Source organism: Erithacus rubecula (genome assembly GCF_903797595.1).
Source record: "Erithacus rubecula genome assembly, chromosome: 5".
NCBI lineage: Eukaryota > Metazoa > Chordata > Aves > Passeriformes > Muscicapidae > Erithacus > Erithacus rubecula.
In genome coordinates this window covers 18,437,931-18,454,832 of record NC_136687.1, presented here as the reverse complement: position 1 = coordinate 18,454,832, position 16,902 = coordinate 18,437,931, and the positions used below count along the sequence as shown (strand labels likewise).

At 33.2% G+C, this 16,902-nt stretch overlaps 1 protein-coding gene across 5 annotated transcripts in view; it reads right to left on the bottom strand.

Annotated features, from left to right (window-relative positions):
• Window positions 1-16,902, bottom strand: part of PCDH7 (protocadherin 7) — a 261,489-nt gene that overhangs the window by 204,336 nt on the left and 40,251 nt on the right. For 3 of the 5 annotated variants that reach the window (XM_079306874.1, XM_079306875.1, XM_079306878.1), the window contains exon 2: window positions 6,892-6,951. The exons of the other annotated variants lie outside the window; for them this stretch is intronic. In XM_079306874.1, the coding sequence (XP_079163000.1) occupies window positions 6,892-6,951 (60 nt within the window). The remainder of the gene's footprint in view (window positions 1-6,891; window positions 6,952-16,902) is intronic. 5 annotated transcript variants of the gene reach the window in all.

The following is a 16,902-nucleotide window of genomic DNA, read 5'->3' as shown; positions in this document are numbered from 1 at the left end:
TGACATTACTACCTCATCTCCCATAGTTATAAAGACTGTTTGCTGAAAGCACTTTTTACCTTGAAGTGTATTACAATAAGCCACAAACTCAATCAAAGGTACAAAAAAATAATATAAAAATCAACCTAAAAACATGTATAAAAATAGTCTTTTTCAAAATGTATCCTATCCAAAATAAATTTTCGAGAGAAATTAAAATCTATCTGGTGCTGCTCAGCGACAGGTTTAATTTCAGTGAGAATGATTAAAAGGAAATGTGCAGAAGGCTGCATGGAAGAACTCTACAACACAATGCAAAATTAAATTGTGTCACATTAAAAATCTAATGCTATATTTAAAAGTTAAATTTACTTTTTTTAATTTGCATTTTTTAAATGAGAGAATAAAAATTTCAAAACAGTTTATTAGTATTGCCCCTATGTTTTTACCTCTCCATTATTTCAGTATTAATGCCAGAAATCAACACCAACAATGTAAGAAAAATAAAGGAAAACTAGGGGCTGCTTCAAGAGATTTTATTTGGTTTAGCTCCCTGCATACACTTAAAGTTCTTTAGGATTGATCCAATGTCTGTACATGAGAAATGCACAAGCTTTGCTCAAGAGCTACGGTCAGATTCATAAAAATATTCAAACTGATCTTCCCTGAAAGATCAAAAACTGAACTCAACAGGTAACCAGCAATTATCAAGTCCTTATCACTGCAAGAGGCTCAGACTTCACATACTTTTAAGCATCTGAAAAATGAGCATGACATGGTGTCACAACATGACATAAATTTTAGAGATACATGTAACTTTATTATTTGCATTCTCCTTTCACCATCTTCTTTGCACTATAAACTCTTTATCATGCATAGGAAACACCTGACTAATTGCATCAGGAAGTCTACCCTTTTTATTCCACAACACTGCCTATAACTGCTGCTTTCAGGCTCCCTGGAGCTTTAATTCACAACTTTTTAATGCCCTCCACAGGGAGTATTTCAAAATGAGGGATGGAAGCAGGATGAAGGAAACAAGAAAAACACTGAGTCTCCCACAGCTTGTCTAGTTTTCTCTTTATAGTGCAAGCTTCTCAGGACAAAGCTCATGTATCCTTGTGTCACTACCAGCACTGAGTATATAATCAATGGTTTCACAATACTATTGAATTAGTTACTCCCATGTCTTTTCTCCAATTTCTTGAAAGACTTTACCCACTAACCATTCAACATATTCATATGCCACAGTCGTGAAATACCTGTATAAAAACAGATGTACTAGCTATATTTAAAACCAACATAAAATATTGATTTAATAATAAATTTTAATAATATTAACATTTTTTAAGCATAAGAAATGTAACTTGATTTTTTTTCTTCATTGTAGCATGGTTAAATCTAAAGCACTTTTTGACAAAATGGACTGAAGTGTACATATATATATACATATACATAGTGATGAAAATTAATACCTCTTTCAAACACTTTGGCCAGGAGGCAGTTCATAGCTGGTGAGCAAAAAAAGAATTTGCTCTGAAAATCAGTTCTCCCATCTTCAGTGAAATGGAAGACATTGTAGCATTTCTTCAACATCATACATCTTTTTACAGACATTTCCATGGATCTCAAAATTTATACCTTGTAAGTAATTTACACAATGAAATGGATTTAAGAGTTTTCTCTGACTGAGACAATGAAAATTACCCTTTTCACAACCCTAAATAAGTTAGTGGGAGATAGAGGAACAGAGACTGATTTTCCTTGTTTCTAGCCTTTCCACAGCCAGACAGATTTTCTGCCCCTCCATAGAAATGGTGTGGTGATGTCAGTAATGTCAAATATGCAAATTACCTTGTATCATTAGATGTATGCTAAAACAAACCAAGTCTGATCAGACATTTCTACTTAAAATTGTTCCATGCTAGTTGACATTAGATGCAGAAAGATTTTGAGCTTGAACACATACAAAATTCCTCTGAAATTAAGTCACTCTGTAGACTCTCAGAGAGATACCAAAAAGAATTTCATCCTCATATTAGATAAACAACTTAGACTGAATGAAAGGGTTCCCACATTTGCCTACTTCCTACTGGTTCTGACATTATGCAGCTAGGTGAGACACCAAACTTTACAATAATCAAAATTTACTTGTTAAAAATAAGGCTATGTAACTGGCTACATTATAAATCCCTTCTTAGAGGTGAAAGCAGAGACTGGCCTTTTTTCTTTACTCCCTGTGTACTTCTACTATTCTCATAGTTCAGGGCTGCATAGAAGAAGAAAATTATCATTTTTCCACAAGTAAAAAAGGAAAAGCAGATGGACACTTATGATCTTGAACTCTACCCACACTTCTTATGAGGTTAATTAGTTTATATACCACTCTTTTTCTCATATTTGCTAAAATAAAATTGCTCTAGACAATATTCAAGAAGTGATACCTTTTATGCCAAAACAATTGTTGGCACACGGTTTCACAGTTTAAAAAAAGGTTATTTTGTGTCAAAAGCCAATTGAAAATCCTGCTTTCCTGAATAAAAACTCTGCAAAATGTAGCATAAACAGATAATTAAGCCTGATAAAATAGGGTTTAGAGCATAATGAGGTTTATTAAAGTCCAGTAGAACATTTTTCTCTGTCATATTTCTCATAGAAAATTAATAAATAAATACAGCATTTATATGTTTAAATAATATTTTTTTTAATTGGTTTGTTTGGCACTTGCTATTCAAAATAGTTTTACTGGGCTAGACTAAGATGATATAAATATAAAAACTAATCTGATTTGGAAGAAAATTAATTTTAAACTAAATGTAGAAACATTAATTCCTATCATAAATTCCACCACTGAAGAACACTGAGGGCTCTGTGTTAACTGCCAGGGGTCACAACAAGCCTTTTCTTTTTTTTCCTCATTAGCACTATAAATTCCTTAGAAAGGGCAACAAACTGATTTCCTGTGATAGATGCCATTCCTAGGAAATACAGATCAAAGGAAAATTATCTGGTGAAATAGTAATCTACTGGGGTATGGTGGAGAATAGAATTCAGTTGTGGCTTCTTGATATTTCAGGAACACATTCCAACAAAAACAAAGAGCTTAATGCTAAATAGTGAATTTGTAGACATATTCATGGTGATGGAAAGGATTTAAAACATTTGTCACATTCATCATATTTGCTCTTAATGTAGATTCTGGTAAAATATTGAGAACAACATAGAAGATAGAACAGCATTTCACATATTTATAGTTTTCCCTAAAAGAAATGTCAAAAGTCAGATATAATGTCTGCAAGCACAATGGCTTAATTTTTCCCCAATGAAAAGGGAGATAATACTGAGTTTATAAGAATGCATAATTAAGTATACATTGGAAATTTAAATATAGCCAGTGCATTTGAGAGTACAAAGCTATCTTTTACTAGCTCAGCAAAATTCAGTCTTTTGAATGACTCTCAAAGAGTAAAATGAAAAATGTGTTTAAGCATGGATTGTCCTTTTTAAATGATGACTGGGTGAATCCAAGAGACTGTGCTTATGGGCCTAAACGAAGGAACAGTAGGGACAGAGCTTTTTTTATAAGCTTGAGAAATCTCAGATGAAGGTTTTAAATTGTTTATGAGCCTTTGCAAAAACAATTTGCTTGAATTAAATTGTATTGTTCACCCTAAGACTAAAGTGTGATCTGGGTGGTGCAAGTTTAATTTAATCCTCTAGTCTAGGTTTGGTAGATAGTTTAGCAAGCACTGTACTACTGCAAAGGCCATATCTACTTCTCCTTTTATATGTAAAATTGCATTTGGCATTGAGAGTGCCTCTACAAATTGTGGCAGTACACATTCACCAGAAGTAGAACCAGTAAGAAGAGACAAAGAGATCTTGCACCATATCACTTCCTTTCCCACTGGTTGCCACTTCATATAATATTCCTACTAATAATTTATCTAACTTGTTTTGTAACTAGCTAAAAAAATTGCATATCACAATTTCCCTGACAGTTATCTACTGCCACAACTTGTTCTTTAGTATTCTTTTATAAAACAATTGAAAATAAAGTGATAATGGAAAGAGAGTGATCTCTACTTATAGAAGAAATTTCTGGGTATATTTGGCTCATATGAATAAGACAATTCATATTTGGCTTTAAAAGCTCTAATTAACCTCTTCCTAAAAGACAGGAAAATGAGAGTCATATGGATGTATTTTTTCTCTCCTCCAAGCAGGACAACGGCAAACAGAAACAATATCTATTGTCACAGATATCTTTCACTCCCTCACTCTGACATAAAAAAAGACACTACCCAACAATGAAGCAGCAGTAGGAGGCAAAGAGGAAAGAAATAGTTCATAAAAGCTATATTACCACTTGTGATTTCTGAAGCTCCCAGTAACTTGCAAGTTGATGTAACAGAAGAAAAAACTCTTCATTTGGTCTCCCACTGTTTTGCTGCCCTTTCCCCACTGGTATTGTAGCAGGAGGCAATATAAAAGTGCTTTTATTCCATACAAATTGCTTGACTGCTAAACTCTCTGAAATCTGAAAATTAGAGTAGTTGCACTTTTTTTTTTAAGGGTTCTTTCTTCTCAATTGCTTCTGACCAGAAAATTAAATACAGAAGAATGAAATTGCAATGAACACAGAAGACACATTTTTGATATTCTAGTTGAAGAATAATTTTATTGAAATAAAACTGCTTTATTTGAGATAAGAATCTGATCAGAAGTACTTAACAATGCCTTTACATGTTCCAGGTTTAATTTTTTTTTCTTAGATAATATCTGTATTCAGAAAAAGGCTGAAATTTTTAAAAATATGTTTGCATACTTAGTGCATTTATTTCTGCAAAATGTTACATCTTAAAAATTTTGGTGGTTTTTCTTCATTTTTTCTCATCTTAAGGTAAGATTTTCAAGTGCTCTGAACTCAAAATATGGTTCATGGACTGCAGGTATTTCACACACCATTTCTGAGCACCAATTGAACTAAAGAAAAGGGATAGAAAATGCAAAAGAAACAACCTGTATGCTGATTTTTTTGATAAAGCTCTTGGTACCAATCTTTATAGTTCTCTGATATTCCTAAACAATGCATTCCAATAGAAAACTGTGTTTTTCTTGATCTCTTTTGCATCTTTTTCCTTCTCATTCCTGTATGTCTTAACTGTAATTTTCTTTCTTTGTGAATTTTATTAATTTTTTTATTCAGGATTACTAAAGTTCCAGACTAGCAATCAAGTTTCAATAAACAATGTACACATAGAAAGCCTGAATCAATTCAAAAATGAACAAATTGATTTTTTTATTTTAATTTTGCTCATTGATTTTGTACACAGAAAACAAAATCAATATGGTAGCAGCCTACTGACTTTGAAGTTTGATAATAAATTTCAGCACAATAAAGAGGTCAAAGTCCCCACTGTATCATAAATTCCTCCACTCAGAACTAATTACTCCAAATGGAAATAAGTGGCAGACTATCAGTTTTGAAGGGATAAACATAAAGGGTGATCTAATTCAGATATAAATGCATAACAATCAGGAGAGAAAAAGTATTTTTCAGCATTTTGGTTCATACAGTTGAAAAGCCATACTGTGAAGGCAAGTTACAATATACAGTTTTGTTACAGATATAATGTAGTTTTCTCACATGGTTATACCAGATTTACATCACAAACTTCAACAGCTAAAGGTAAGCTTTATTCCTAAGAAAAATACCTTGTAGGAAATTTATTATTCAAATATCCTCTTTTGTTGCTTCTTATGATGAAGGATATGACTAAATAAATGTTTTAGGAGAAAATATTCAGCCTTTCTCTAAATCATAAGATGATATATAAAGTAATATTCAAATGCATATAGAAAATGAATATAAAAATTGGTGTGTACATATATATATATATATGTATATAAAATTGGAGTTGGCACTATAGTCTTTGTTTTTATGTGATATATATAGTTTAGTGGTGACTGTAGAGTCAGAGGTTTTCTGTATACATGGTTTTGATACTGGCAGTTGTACAATCCTTGATACAATTCTTTTAGTCTGGAGCTCTCTAGCCAAGTGAATTCAGTTGTCTTTAGCAACCAAACTGTATGTGTACCATGTGAGTTCATTTCCCTATTTGCTGGTAGTCATTTAGCATGTTTGGTTTCTTCTTTGTATCTACCTCAATTTCCTTGTAGAGACATTTCTCTCAGCAAAATCTGAAGGACCCAGTGCTGCTTCAGCTGAGTCCTCCTCCACACTTCCTCTCATGCCCCCAAGCAAGACAAAGATTTTCAAATATTAAGACTCCTTCTGGATTTACAGAATTTCAGTCCTGAGGTATATTTCTTTTTCTTTGTTTATCTAGCATATCACCAGGGTCAGTTTTTTTTGTTTTCTTCCTGCAAACCACAAACACTTCATTGATTCAAGCACTGAAAATTCAACCTTGTTCACAGTCATCTCCCAGTTAAAAATTCAATAAGTCATCTAATCTAATTTTATTCCTTTCAAAGATGGAACAAAGGAAAAAATGGTGAGTGTTTTCATCCTAGTCATATTCTTGAATTAGAAGCTATTTGATCCTCTTCCTCCACTTACAATCAGTTCTGCTCACCAAACCTTTCTCATGTACCATTTGTTTTCCTGTTTTGGATTCTTGACTCCGTTTAATATCACTCCAAATGCATCCAAAATGTAATCTAAATCTCTTGTTTTCAGCAGTTCTTATCATTATTTAGCATGTTTTGTTTCGTGTTTTTTCTAATAGCTTTGCTTTAAAGATCCACTTAGTTCTGCAGTAACCCTGCCCCCTGGGAATCAATGTCTTAACATAAGAGTAAAGAGAGTTCATGGATTTTATGATCCAACATCCCTTAGAGTTGGAGTGTCCTTTCATAAATAATTCACTTACGAGCACATACATTCATTTTACATGATTCCTCAATGTGGCCAGGGTGCTGCGTAGTCTGCACTGTATCCACCTACAAAAAATACAGAAATACACGTCTGCTTACCGGGATGTGAGTAGGGTTTGGCTAGCTTAATCCTCTACCATGGATCTTACTACTGAGCAAAAAATTTCTCTTCTCAGCCTTAGGTCCAAACATATTCCATAGAATAACTATTTTGGCAGCAAAGACAGTTAGAACTGTTCCATACAGGCATGTACAGAAACATATTGTTTCATGTTTCTTAAGAAAAAGAAGGAGTTAAGTGAACTATGCCCAGAAACAGGTTTCAAATTACAGACAAATTGGAGTGATTTATAAATTCTTCACTTCCTTACTCAGAGTTACTGCAGAGTAAAATCAGAGTTTTTTGTAGTCTGGAAAATAATATAGATGCCTCAGGAATCAGTGATGAGCATAACTCTTTCCCATTAAATGATGAGATAAATAGTGCAGTACAGAGGGCTGAAAGAAGCAAAATGTAGGAATATTACAAGAAAACAAACAGGAAACTCCTCTTTCCCTTCATCTCTCTCACCCAACCACCAGATAAAATGGAGCGTGCAAGCCAGGTTTGAATCTGACTATACAATCTGAGTATACAATGACAATTCTATGAACATCTACATTCTTCAGAATGTCAAGTATCAAATATCTTCATCTAAGTTGGGCATAAAGGAAATGGAGAACTAGGGAGGAACCTTATTCCTTTGAATCACTTTAATCAATATGCTTGTGACAAAAAGGAGACACTAAAGAGACATGCATATCTAGTGATAAACAGTGAAGGTTTCTGTCCAATATATTCTTCCGAAACAGCACTTAAAACATCACTTGGAATTGGGTCATCCACACAAAAAAATATTAACCCATTATTGTTGGTTATATAACACGTTTTGTTGGCATTCATCAGTCTTTTCAGCTTTTTCAGTACTGTTGAATTATTAATAATTTATGTTTATTTTACATCACTACTTATTTTAATGAATAATTTCTTCTAATCTGTTACACATATGTAAATTTAAAATCAAATGACACAAAAGTAGGATAGCAATGTCAAGCACCTCTATAAAACATCTTTTACTCTATGAACATAATCCATAAAAGACTCTCAAATAATAACGTCTGCTCCTCAATCTAGATATGATCTTCTTACATGAAGCCATCTGGGACAAGCAAGCAAAACATTCTGTTTTGGTTGCAGAAGAAATATATTTACACCTAAAATTCTTCATCATCACCAACCAAATTACATACAAACCTCGTTGCCCAATTTACACTTACTTAAATTGAAAAAAGCAGCAAAAACACTATATAGGCCAAAACAAAATTTAAAAAACCAAGTAGTCAGTCTGTCTATCTATCTATCTATCTATCTATCTATCTATCTATCTATCTACCTACCTATTTTTATTGATCTATCTGTACCTTTCATTTAAGTACATTGACTAACTCAAAATTCCTAACTTACCAGTTATTCATATTCATATAAAAATTAAGTTTTGCTATCTTTAAGGAGCATACATGCACTGAAATAGTAGACTTGTCCAGTATGCAATCAACAGAGATCTCTTAAAATACATTTTAAATATCCTTTTCCAAAATATAAACACAGTTGTAAGCATTTGGTTCATTCATAAGATATTTCTGAGGTAAAAAAAAGTTCACAGATGTAACATATACCTTCTATAATTAGAGCTTTTCTGTATGACAGATACTGATACTATTTTTTTCAGTTAAAAATAAAATCATAAATCGTGACAGAAAAGCTAAAACAAGCAAAATAAATTCCTTGGCACATACTAGACAAAATGTTGATTTTTTTTTTTATCACAAATACAATATGTTATATCATTAAATCTTAAGCAACCATGGAAGTCTCAGTGTGTGTGTCTATAGTACCTGCAGTACACCTGATGCAGCATACAAAGGGAAGGATGACTGTAATTTGTTGTGCCTCTTTACATTACATCCTAATGAGCAGCAAAGTCTGCATCACCTGCCAATCTTTGGCACACACTGTGCAGGCATGGAGAGCAAACTGATGGAAGGCCTTGCACCTGCACTGCAAGTGCTACACACTGCCTGACAATCTAAAGACAACGCTGGAACAAATCAATGCTTCAAAATGCTCAGTGGTGCTCAGAAATATGCACAGAAAGACTCCAAACATAGACTGAGGCTGAATTCACACCCAAATCCCCAAATCACATCCTCTGTTCATTAGTAGATGAATCCATACATAGTAATTGACACAAAAAAATTAGGAAATTGACTACTCTCCCCAAATTTCTGTTAAATTAGGTGCTGTTTTCCCCATTTTTCTACAGCAGTTGAAGAATCTTGCTAATTGCCATGAAATTGATATTACTGTCTTGTTCCTGCTTCCATTTCCTTGCATATACACCAGAGTTAAATGAAGAACTGAGAGTCACTACTTCAGTTGTTACGAGCAAGAGGCTTGCAGCTCTCCACTAATCTAGTCCATAATATTAAAATACCTGTCTGGAAGTTTCTTATTACATACAGAGTACACTTGCTTATCATAGGCATAATTTTACATAATTTCTTGATAGGGTACAATTCTTTTGCCTGAATATTTCAATGGGATATTGCTCCCAGAATTTCAACTCTGCTGTACATAAAAATTAGTCTAAAAAACCCCAAATTTATTAATAGATCTTAATTTATGTTTCTCCTTTTTCCTTAACTTATGTATTCATTGCCATTGGGAAGCGACCTCTTAATATTAGTGATATATATTTGTTTTTAATTGTAATTATTTTTCATTAAATAAGTGAGAAGTCACACATCAACGGAGTATAGTGATCTCAGCCATAACATATTGCTGCAAAGTCAGAATTATTAACTTCTGCAAGTACAGTTTTATTGGGGGGGGGGGGGGTTGCAACTCATTTCACTTTATTCTTAGAACTGTGTCTCTTTCTGTAAATATGTTATGATTGCAATATATATCATATATTCATCTGATTGACATGTGCACATGACTAAAAATGTGACAGATTACAAGTTTCTGCAATGATCTTAAGCAGAACTGAAAGGCACAACATGCTCATTTTTGCCCACTACAGAAAATGCCAGATAAAAATATATCTCCGTAGATTTCCTGTTATATTTCACAAGATACTTCTAGCCTATTTTTAAACTTCTTATACACATGTAACTTCACTTTCAGTTTGTGGTAGAAACCAAAATAGGATATGGGAAACTACAGAACGTGCATTGAATATATTTCCTTAGGATGTATGTGTTGCATAAGGAAAGATAATTCTCATATTCTTAAATACACAGAAGAAAATTAATCAGTAAATAAAATATTCACTATCTTAATGTTGTGCCATTTGTATGCACATGTAAAGGCCACATATAGGGAAAAAAAAAAAAAAAGGCAAAATGGAACCCCTGAACAGGTTTTTTTCTGAATAAGAAATTAATGAGGATTTCTACACATTATCACAAAGGTATGCATAGGTTTTTATAATTAAAATTTCTGTAATATATGTGGCCTAAATTAATATAAAAAGTTAATAATCCTGAGAACAAAAGTTAAAAAAAAAAGAAATTAAAGAAAACCGTTTTAAAGGACAACACATCTAGAGTTAGCACAGAGATTAACATAATTGTGTTCTCATCAAACCTCATTTAAATTAAATTTGTCATGACTTCTGAGTCCTGCAAGTTATGTAAACCAAGTCCATCAAAATAGGTATTTTAGTTCTTATGAAAACAAAGACAAAAATCCACAAATGAAACAAATTATCCTCTTTACCCATCATTGCAAGCATAAAATTGATAAAATTAACATTTATCATCTATTATCTTTACAAAATTTCTGGCTTATTAATTTCCTTCTCACACTATGCTTATAAATGACTTGAACATTTAGGAATCTGCCAAATCCCACCACTCATGATATTTTCATAGTCACACTTTGCAAAACTATGGTGACATATCAACCAGTCTTGATGTTAAACACTAGAGGACTACTGCCTCACAAAGACAGTGGTTATAGTTGGAAGAATTGTGAACATGCCATCGACCTGAAAGTAATTAATACATCCCCACAAAATAAATAATTTAGAATTTAGAATTTTTTAAAAAATCACATACAGTTAAAGGTTTAGGAACCAGTTCTTTCTAAACAAACCCAAAATGTTTATGTTAATGAGAAATGTTCATGTTAATGAGAAGCATATACCTTCTATTAGTAGTAGGTAGGAATGAAACCCAAAATAAAATATATCCCATTTAACTCTCTAACCTGTGCTCACAGAAGCAGTGCAATATTTTTAAAATTGCCTATTTAATACTATTTACTAGAATGACTTGCTGTTCCTGAAGCACAAAACTGTCTTCATAACAGTCCACTATAAAGATATCAATGCACTATCTTCACTACATATGCATTGATTTATGTCAAGTAGACCATGTTCAGAAATGTAACTTGCTAACAGTATTTTGAAGGCACCTAAAAAGTCTCAGTATTGCTAACTTCCATATGGTTTGCATTCAGCTTATACAAAACATTTATCAAAATTCAGTCACCTTGCTTATCAATGCACTGCATTAAGAAGCACTGTAATGATAAGAATGAAACCTATTTAAGTTATTTATTACAATCAAGCCACAGAAACTCTGGACCTCTTAAAAACTGAACAATACTGCCAAGGAAAAAATTGTTCCCAGAAAAACAGAAGCTCAATACTCATATCCTTAGATGTCTCTGTTGCTACAAACCTCACATTGAGATGTGTGTGCTGCTCCTTAACCATCGTACAGAACATAGCTTGATCTTGGTGTAGATACTGCTAATAACAGTTTAATCCAGCATTATGGAACTAAGGCCTTAAAATCATGGCCCACCTTTTCTTGTTTTCTTCTTCCTATTCTTAAGAATACACAAACTTACTGGAAGGAAAATATCTGTGTAATTCTGTTATTCTAAATGGATGAAGTTCCATTTCAAAATTATCAAGATATTTTTATGTTAACTAAATCTCAGAGAGTTTAATTTTTTTTTTTTTTTTTTTTTTTTGAGTTCCTAAACTAAACACACAGTGGTACATATTTGCTGTTATGACAATATTGTTCTTAAACGTTCTGCCGATATTTAGTCCCAGTATATTTATGAAGAGCAATCACATTTCCTCTCCCCACTTACTTTCTTAAGGCTCTGATGTAAATGTAGCAGTGGTTGAAAACCAGGCAGCAGGAATAGTTACCATCTGCTCCACCCTTCTGATGGGCACTGAAGTCTTCAGGGCAGGGTTATATGACATGCCAGTGAAAGAACTCATGTACTATTGCACTCTTCAGCTGGGTGTATTAAAGTAAAAGAATTCCAGTTTTGGTTTACCCTAATATACAAAGCAGTGGTTCACAAAGTGGTTCAAAGGAGCCTCAAGTATTCGTGCCTTGAGGATAGTAACAACTTCTGCCATCCTATTTTAGCTTGCCACAGCACGTCTCTCAGAGCCTTGAGTCTGAATAAGCAAAGCCCTTTTAGTCTTCTCTTCCACAGCTAAGTCTATATTCCATGGTTATTAGACAGCTTTTTCTGAATGTTTAAAAGTAAGCTTAATTCTTGCTGAAAATGGTTGACTAGAATAACAGAACAATTTTTCAGAGGGAGTCTCATGAATGACTTCTTAAATGACCTGACTATGTCTGTTTCTCTCACAGCAGCACTCAAATTGATTCAGCCTTATATTGCAAAAATAAATTTGCTTGTCACTAGTACTCCTAGTAACTCTTCCCTAATTTATTAAATTCTTCTCTTTTTCTACTGCTCCCATATTATCATCTCCAGACTGAATTTACAAATTGTTCTTGGGGTTTTTTTTTACTATTTAAATCCTAAAGTCTAGAATGTTTTCTAATCCTTCATCTAATACAATTTAATTCTCACACAATTTCTTGGTGTTTATCATATCTGTTCCATAATCAAGTCTCCTTATTATATTTGCACTGTTTGCTTTAAAATATAAAGCAAAAATATTCTAAAAGCTGATACTTGACCCAAGTAACTTCTTATAATGCTTACCTTTGCAAGAAAACCAATTGTCATCTCATTTAAGTGAATTTCTTACATATTTTTTGATTCCTTTAGTAGTACCCATCTTCCTCAGGTGCACAAATAATTTCCCAGGTGGCACAGTATCAACTGATTGCTGAAGTCCAAGGAGAGAGATTACTAAATTTTCTTTGTCTAGAAAATTGGTTATCTTTTTTAAGAAAGTTATCAGATTGGTTTGTATGAACTCTTTTCAGTAAAGGCATTTTCAATTTTCATGCTATCTTCCCTCGCTCTTTATGTCAGTAACTTAATTTTTTTTCATATAAACTCTGCTCTACAGTTTGATAAAAGATGAGGTCACACTTTTAGACCTTTATCCTTCTTCTTTTCCACCTTCTCCACTACTTAAATATAAGCACTATTCTCCACAAAACAGTACCTTTTTTTCCTAAGAGATTTATTTAAAAGAAGACATAGCATGTTTTGTTCTATATCACTCAGATTTCTGTGGTGACACCTGTCTGTTCCTGCTTGTCTTACATACATTAGACTCCTGGTTTTGCTTTTATCTCCATTTATAGAGGCTTCCAGCTTTTGCCTCCCATGTATACCTCTATCACATCTACATAGCCTTTCACTTCTAAGTGAAATAATAATTGTCCTGATTCTTTCCCTTACTCTTATAGCTTAATAAAATTTTCTTTTAATCATCCCTTTAATGTCTACCTCAGTTGACATTTGTCAGCACTTTATTCTGATGATGACCACACCCCTACAATCTCTCTGATTATCTGGCTTCCCATATCCCTCCTTTTCCCACTTATTGCAATTTCCTGATCTTGTAATTTATTCAATTAAAAAAAAAAAAGTCTTCTCATGCATCTGCATGGGATAGACACCTGTGGAGCTGAGACTCTAAAAAGGAATTTGAGATATTTTACTTCATAGACAAGTATGAAGAATATTTTTGGATCAAAATCCCTGCCTTCCTCCTATCTGTCAGTGTATATAAAATCATTGTCCACCACTACTACTGAGAGTCAATGCTGAAGAGAATAATCTGTATTGATTGTACAGAGGACATATTTTTCCAAGCCCCAGAATTAATCTGCCTAGAGGCAAAATATCTGTTTCTCCATTAATGATCCTTTGTCACTTCATAGTATTATATTTATTTATAATTTCTCTAGCCATCGTATTGTACTCACCAAGACAGAATAAAAAATTAAGAATGGCAAGACTTCAGAATCTAATGTATAAGAAAGCTGAGGTAAAAGATAAATACTTATTTTCAGTGTCATTTTAATTTTTAGAGGCATTAATATTTGATTGTTTTAAAGACTTGTAAAATCATTGTCTAATAGATAATCTACACAGAATGGTAGCTGCCAATCAAATTTGTTGCTTACCAAGGTTTCCATTTGCACATACAAGGCCAGAAAGGATTTTTAGTAAAATGTTCATGAGAGGCAGAAGAATTACTCAAGGAATGAATTACTTTATAGATATATTTAAAACAGATTACTGTGATGTGGTAGAAATAGCAAGCTGATACATTTATTGCTTACTTTGTTAAGGAAAGTTCTACTTTTCTTCTGATGGGCCCAACAGACTTCACAGGAAAGCTGCATACTTCAGACCTTTGGGGACACTGTGCCAGTAATCCCTGCTCAGTACAGACACTCCTACTCTACCTGGGGTACAACAGACTCCAGGGGCTTCTCCTGCCCCTCCACCACTCCTCAGCCCCCCTGCTTTCCCTTGATTGAGAGAGGCATTTATTCTCCTCTCTAGTCAAAATGCACTAGTGCACTACTGCTCCTACATGGGTGAATAAAACTCCATCCATTAAACAGCAAAGATGATTATCCCAAAGGCACAGGAGGGCTCTAAAGACAGAGACTTACACAGCAGCCAAAACTAAAATAAAAAAGTTGTCGAAAGCAAGGAGAGTGAAAGATGTAGGGAAGTTGGTTTAACTGTTCTGTACAGGATCCTTAGGCGGGAAATGACAGATGTACCAGCCTTTATATCAAATTCCAAAGTACAAGTAGATATCACACTCACCCACAAAACTCACTGATCACAACAATACCTCTCCTAGCAGAGAAGTTTCAGTGAAAAAAATACCAAAAATAAAAACCCCTCGAAAACTATGAAGAAAATGTCAGAAGATGAAAGAAAGCACTTTTACCAGTGTGCCATTTGAAAAAGAAATGTCACAATAGGCATAGGTTGAGCCCACTGTTTGAACAAATCACAGAAAACATGGATGTAAAATACAGACTCAAAAAGCAACATTAAAGGAGGGTGTTGCTCAATAAACAAAATATAAAATTAGGCTTCCAAAATCCCTCTTAGTGTAGCTCCAAGTTACAATCAAAAGGATTTTAAAAGGTACAAATTCTCAGTTAGTCTGTGCATTCATCTAAATAATCACTTATATTTTGGAAGCATCATAATGATAAAATAAGTTTATAAAGGATAGAGCTATTCTCAGATGCTATGTTGCATGTATGCAAAATACTAAATTCTAGTAACAATGCCATAAACCTGTCTGTATTGTCAACTCTTCACTTTCTTAAAATTAAGTTCAAAGCAAGAAGGGTTTCTTTGTATCTACACCTTCCTTGTCAAAGGAAACATAAATTCCATTCTTTTAAACCAGTTGGAACTTTTGAGGTCCTTTATCAAGGAAAGTATGTTGTTTCCTAATAAATAAGAGTTTATTTTATAGTGTGCCTTTTTGAATACACTATAGTAGATTGATTTAACAACAGTCTGTCAAATTGTCATAAAATTTTTTACATTTTGCAAATAATTGCCTTTCCTTCCCTATTCACTTTTTGGTAAAGGGAACAGAGAAATTTATGTCTATCTTTAATATATGATGCAGAATGAAGAAAAAATAATTTTAAAAAACAGTCAATGATGTGATTTTTAATTTCTTAGACACACTTTTAAATTACATCTAAAATTACCAAAATTGAGTCAGATTTGACAGCAGTTATATATGGAAAATGATGTCACATATCAAAATTAGTCTGCCATGCTAAGAGTTCACATGCAAAATATCTGAACAGTGGAAAGCAACAAATGTTCCAAACAAATATTTGTAAGATCAGTTGAATTACCTCACATTAGATTACACTTGAACACAGCATGGTTTACACACTTACAGATTTTAGGTAACTACTAATCCTTTTGCACATAAATTCCTCATGGCTAATTAACATATGTACAGAATTTGCACATGGGAGTACTAAATTAACACCATAAACTGGTTTAGTTCAACATTTAAGGTTCGGTTTTTTCTCATATTTAATCAAAAATTTAAAAAAAACCCATCTTTTTCCAGTGAAGTAGCAAAATTTTTACCATAAAATGCAAAATCAGTCTTAAGTGTATTAAATTACATCTAATATGTAGAGGGAAAAGATTTTTCTCTGTCCAGGTAAGTTACAGAGTCCAATTATTTTTACATGGCTGCCCCTACTCAGAATATTTGCAGCTGTAGTGCTCAGGAGTAAGACCCATTTAAATGGCCCCATATCTTGGAGGGGGGATTAACAAAAAATATATTTTTCCAATTAAGTTTCAAGAGACAGCTGTTCACCAATGAAACTGTGCTTAGCCTGGCTGGCAAGCAGAGTACACCAATCAAGACTGATAGGCTACTATTCTAGATATTTATTTGCAGGGATTTCTATTTCAAAAGAAAGGATGTCTCAGAATTTAAAAGTGAGTGTAATACTTCAGATCTATTTTAATTGGTTTTCTGCATCACTGTAGAGCATTTTACAAATGAAAGACCTCTCTCTCTTTTTTCAAATAACAAGACTCCTGAGCTGATTTCATCTTAAAATTTACATAACCTTTTTCCTGATGCCTTTTCAGTAGTTATTTTTCGTAACTTAATTCCCCCTTTGGATGTCCACAAACAAAGA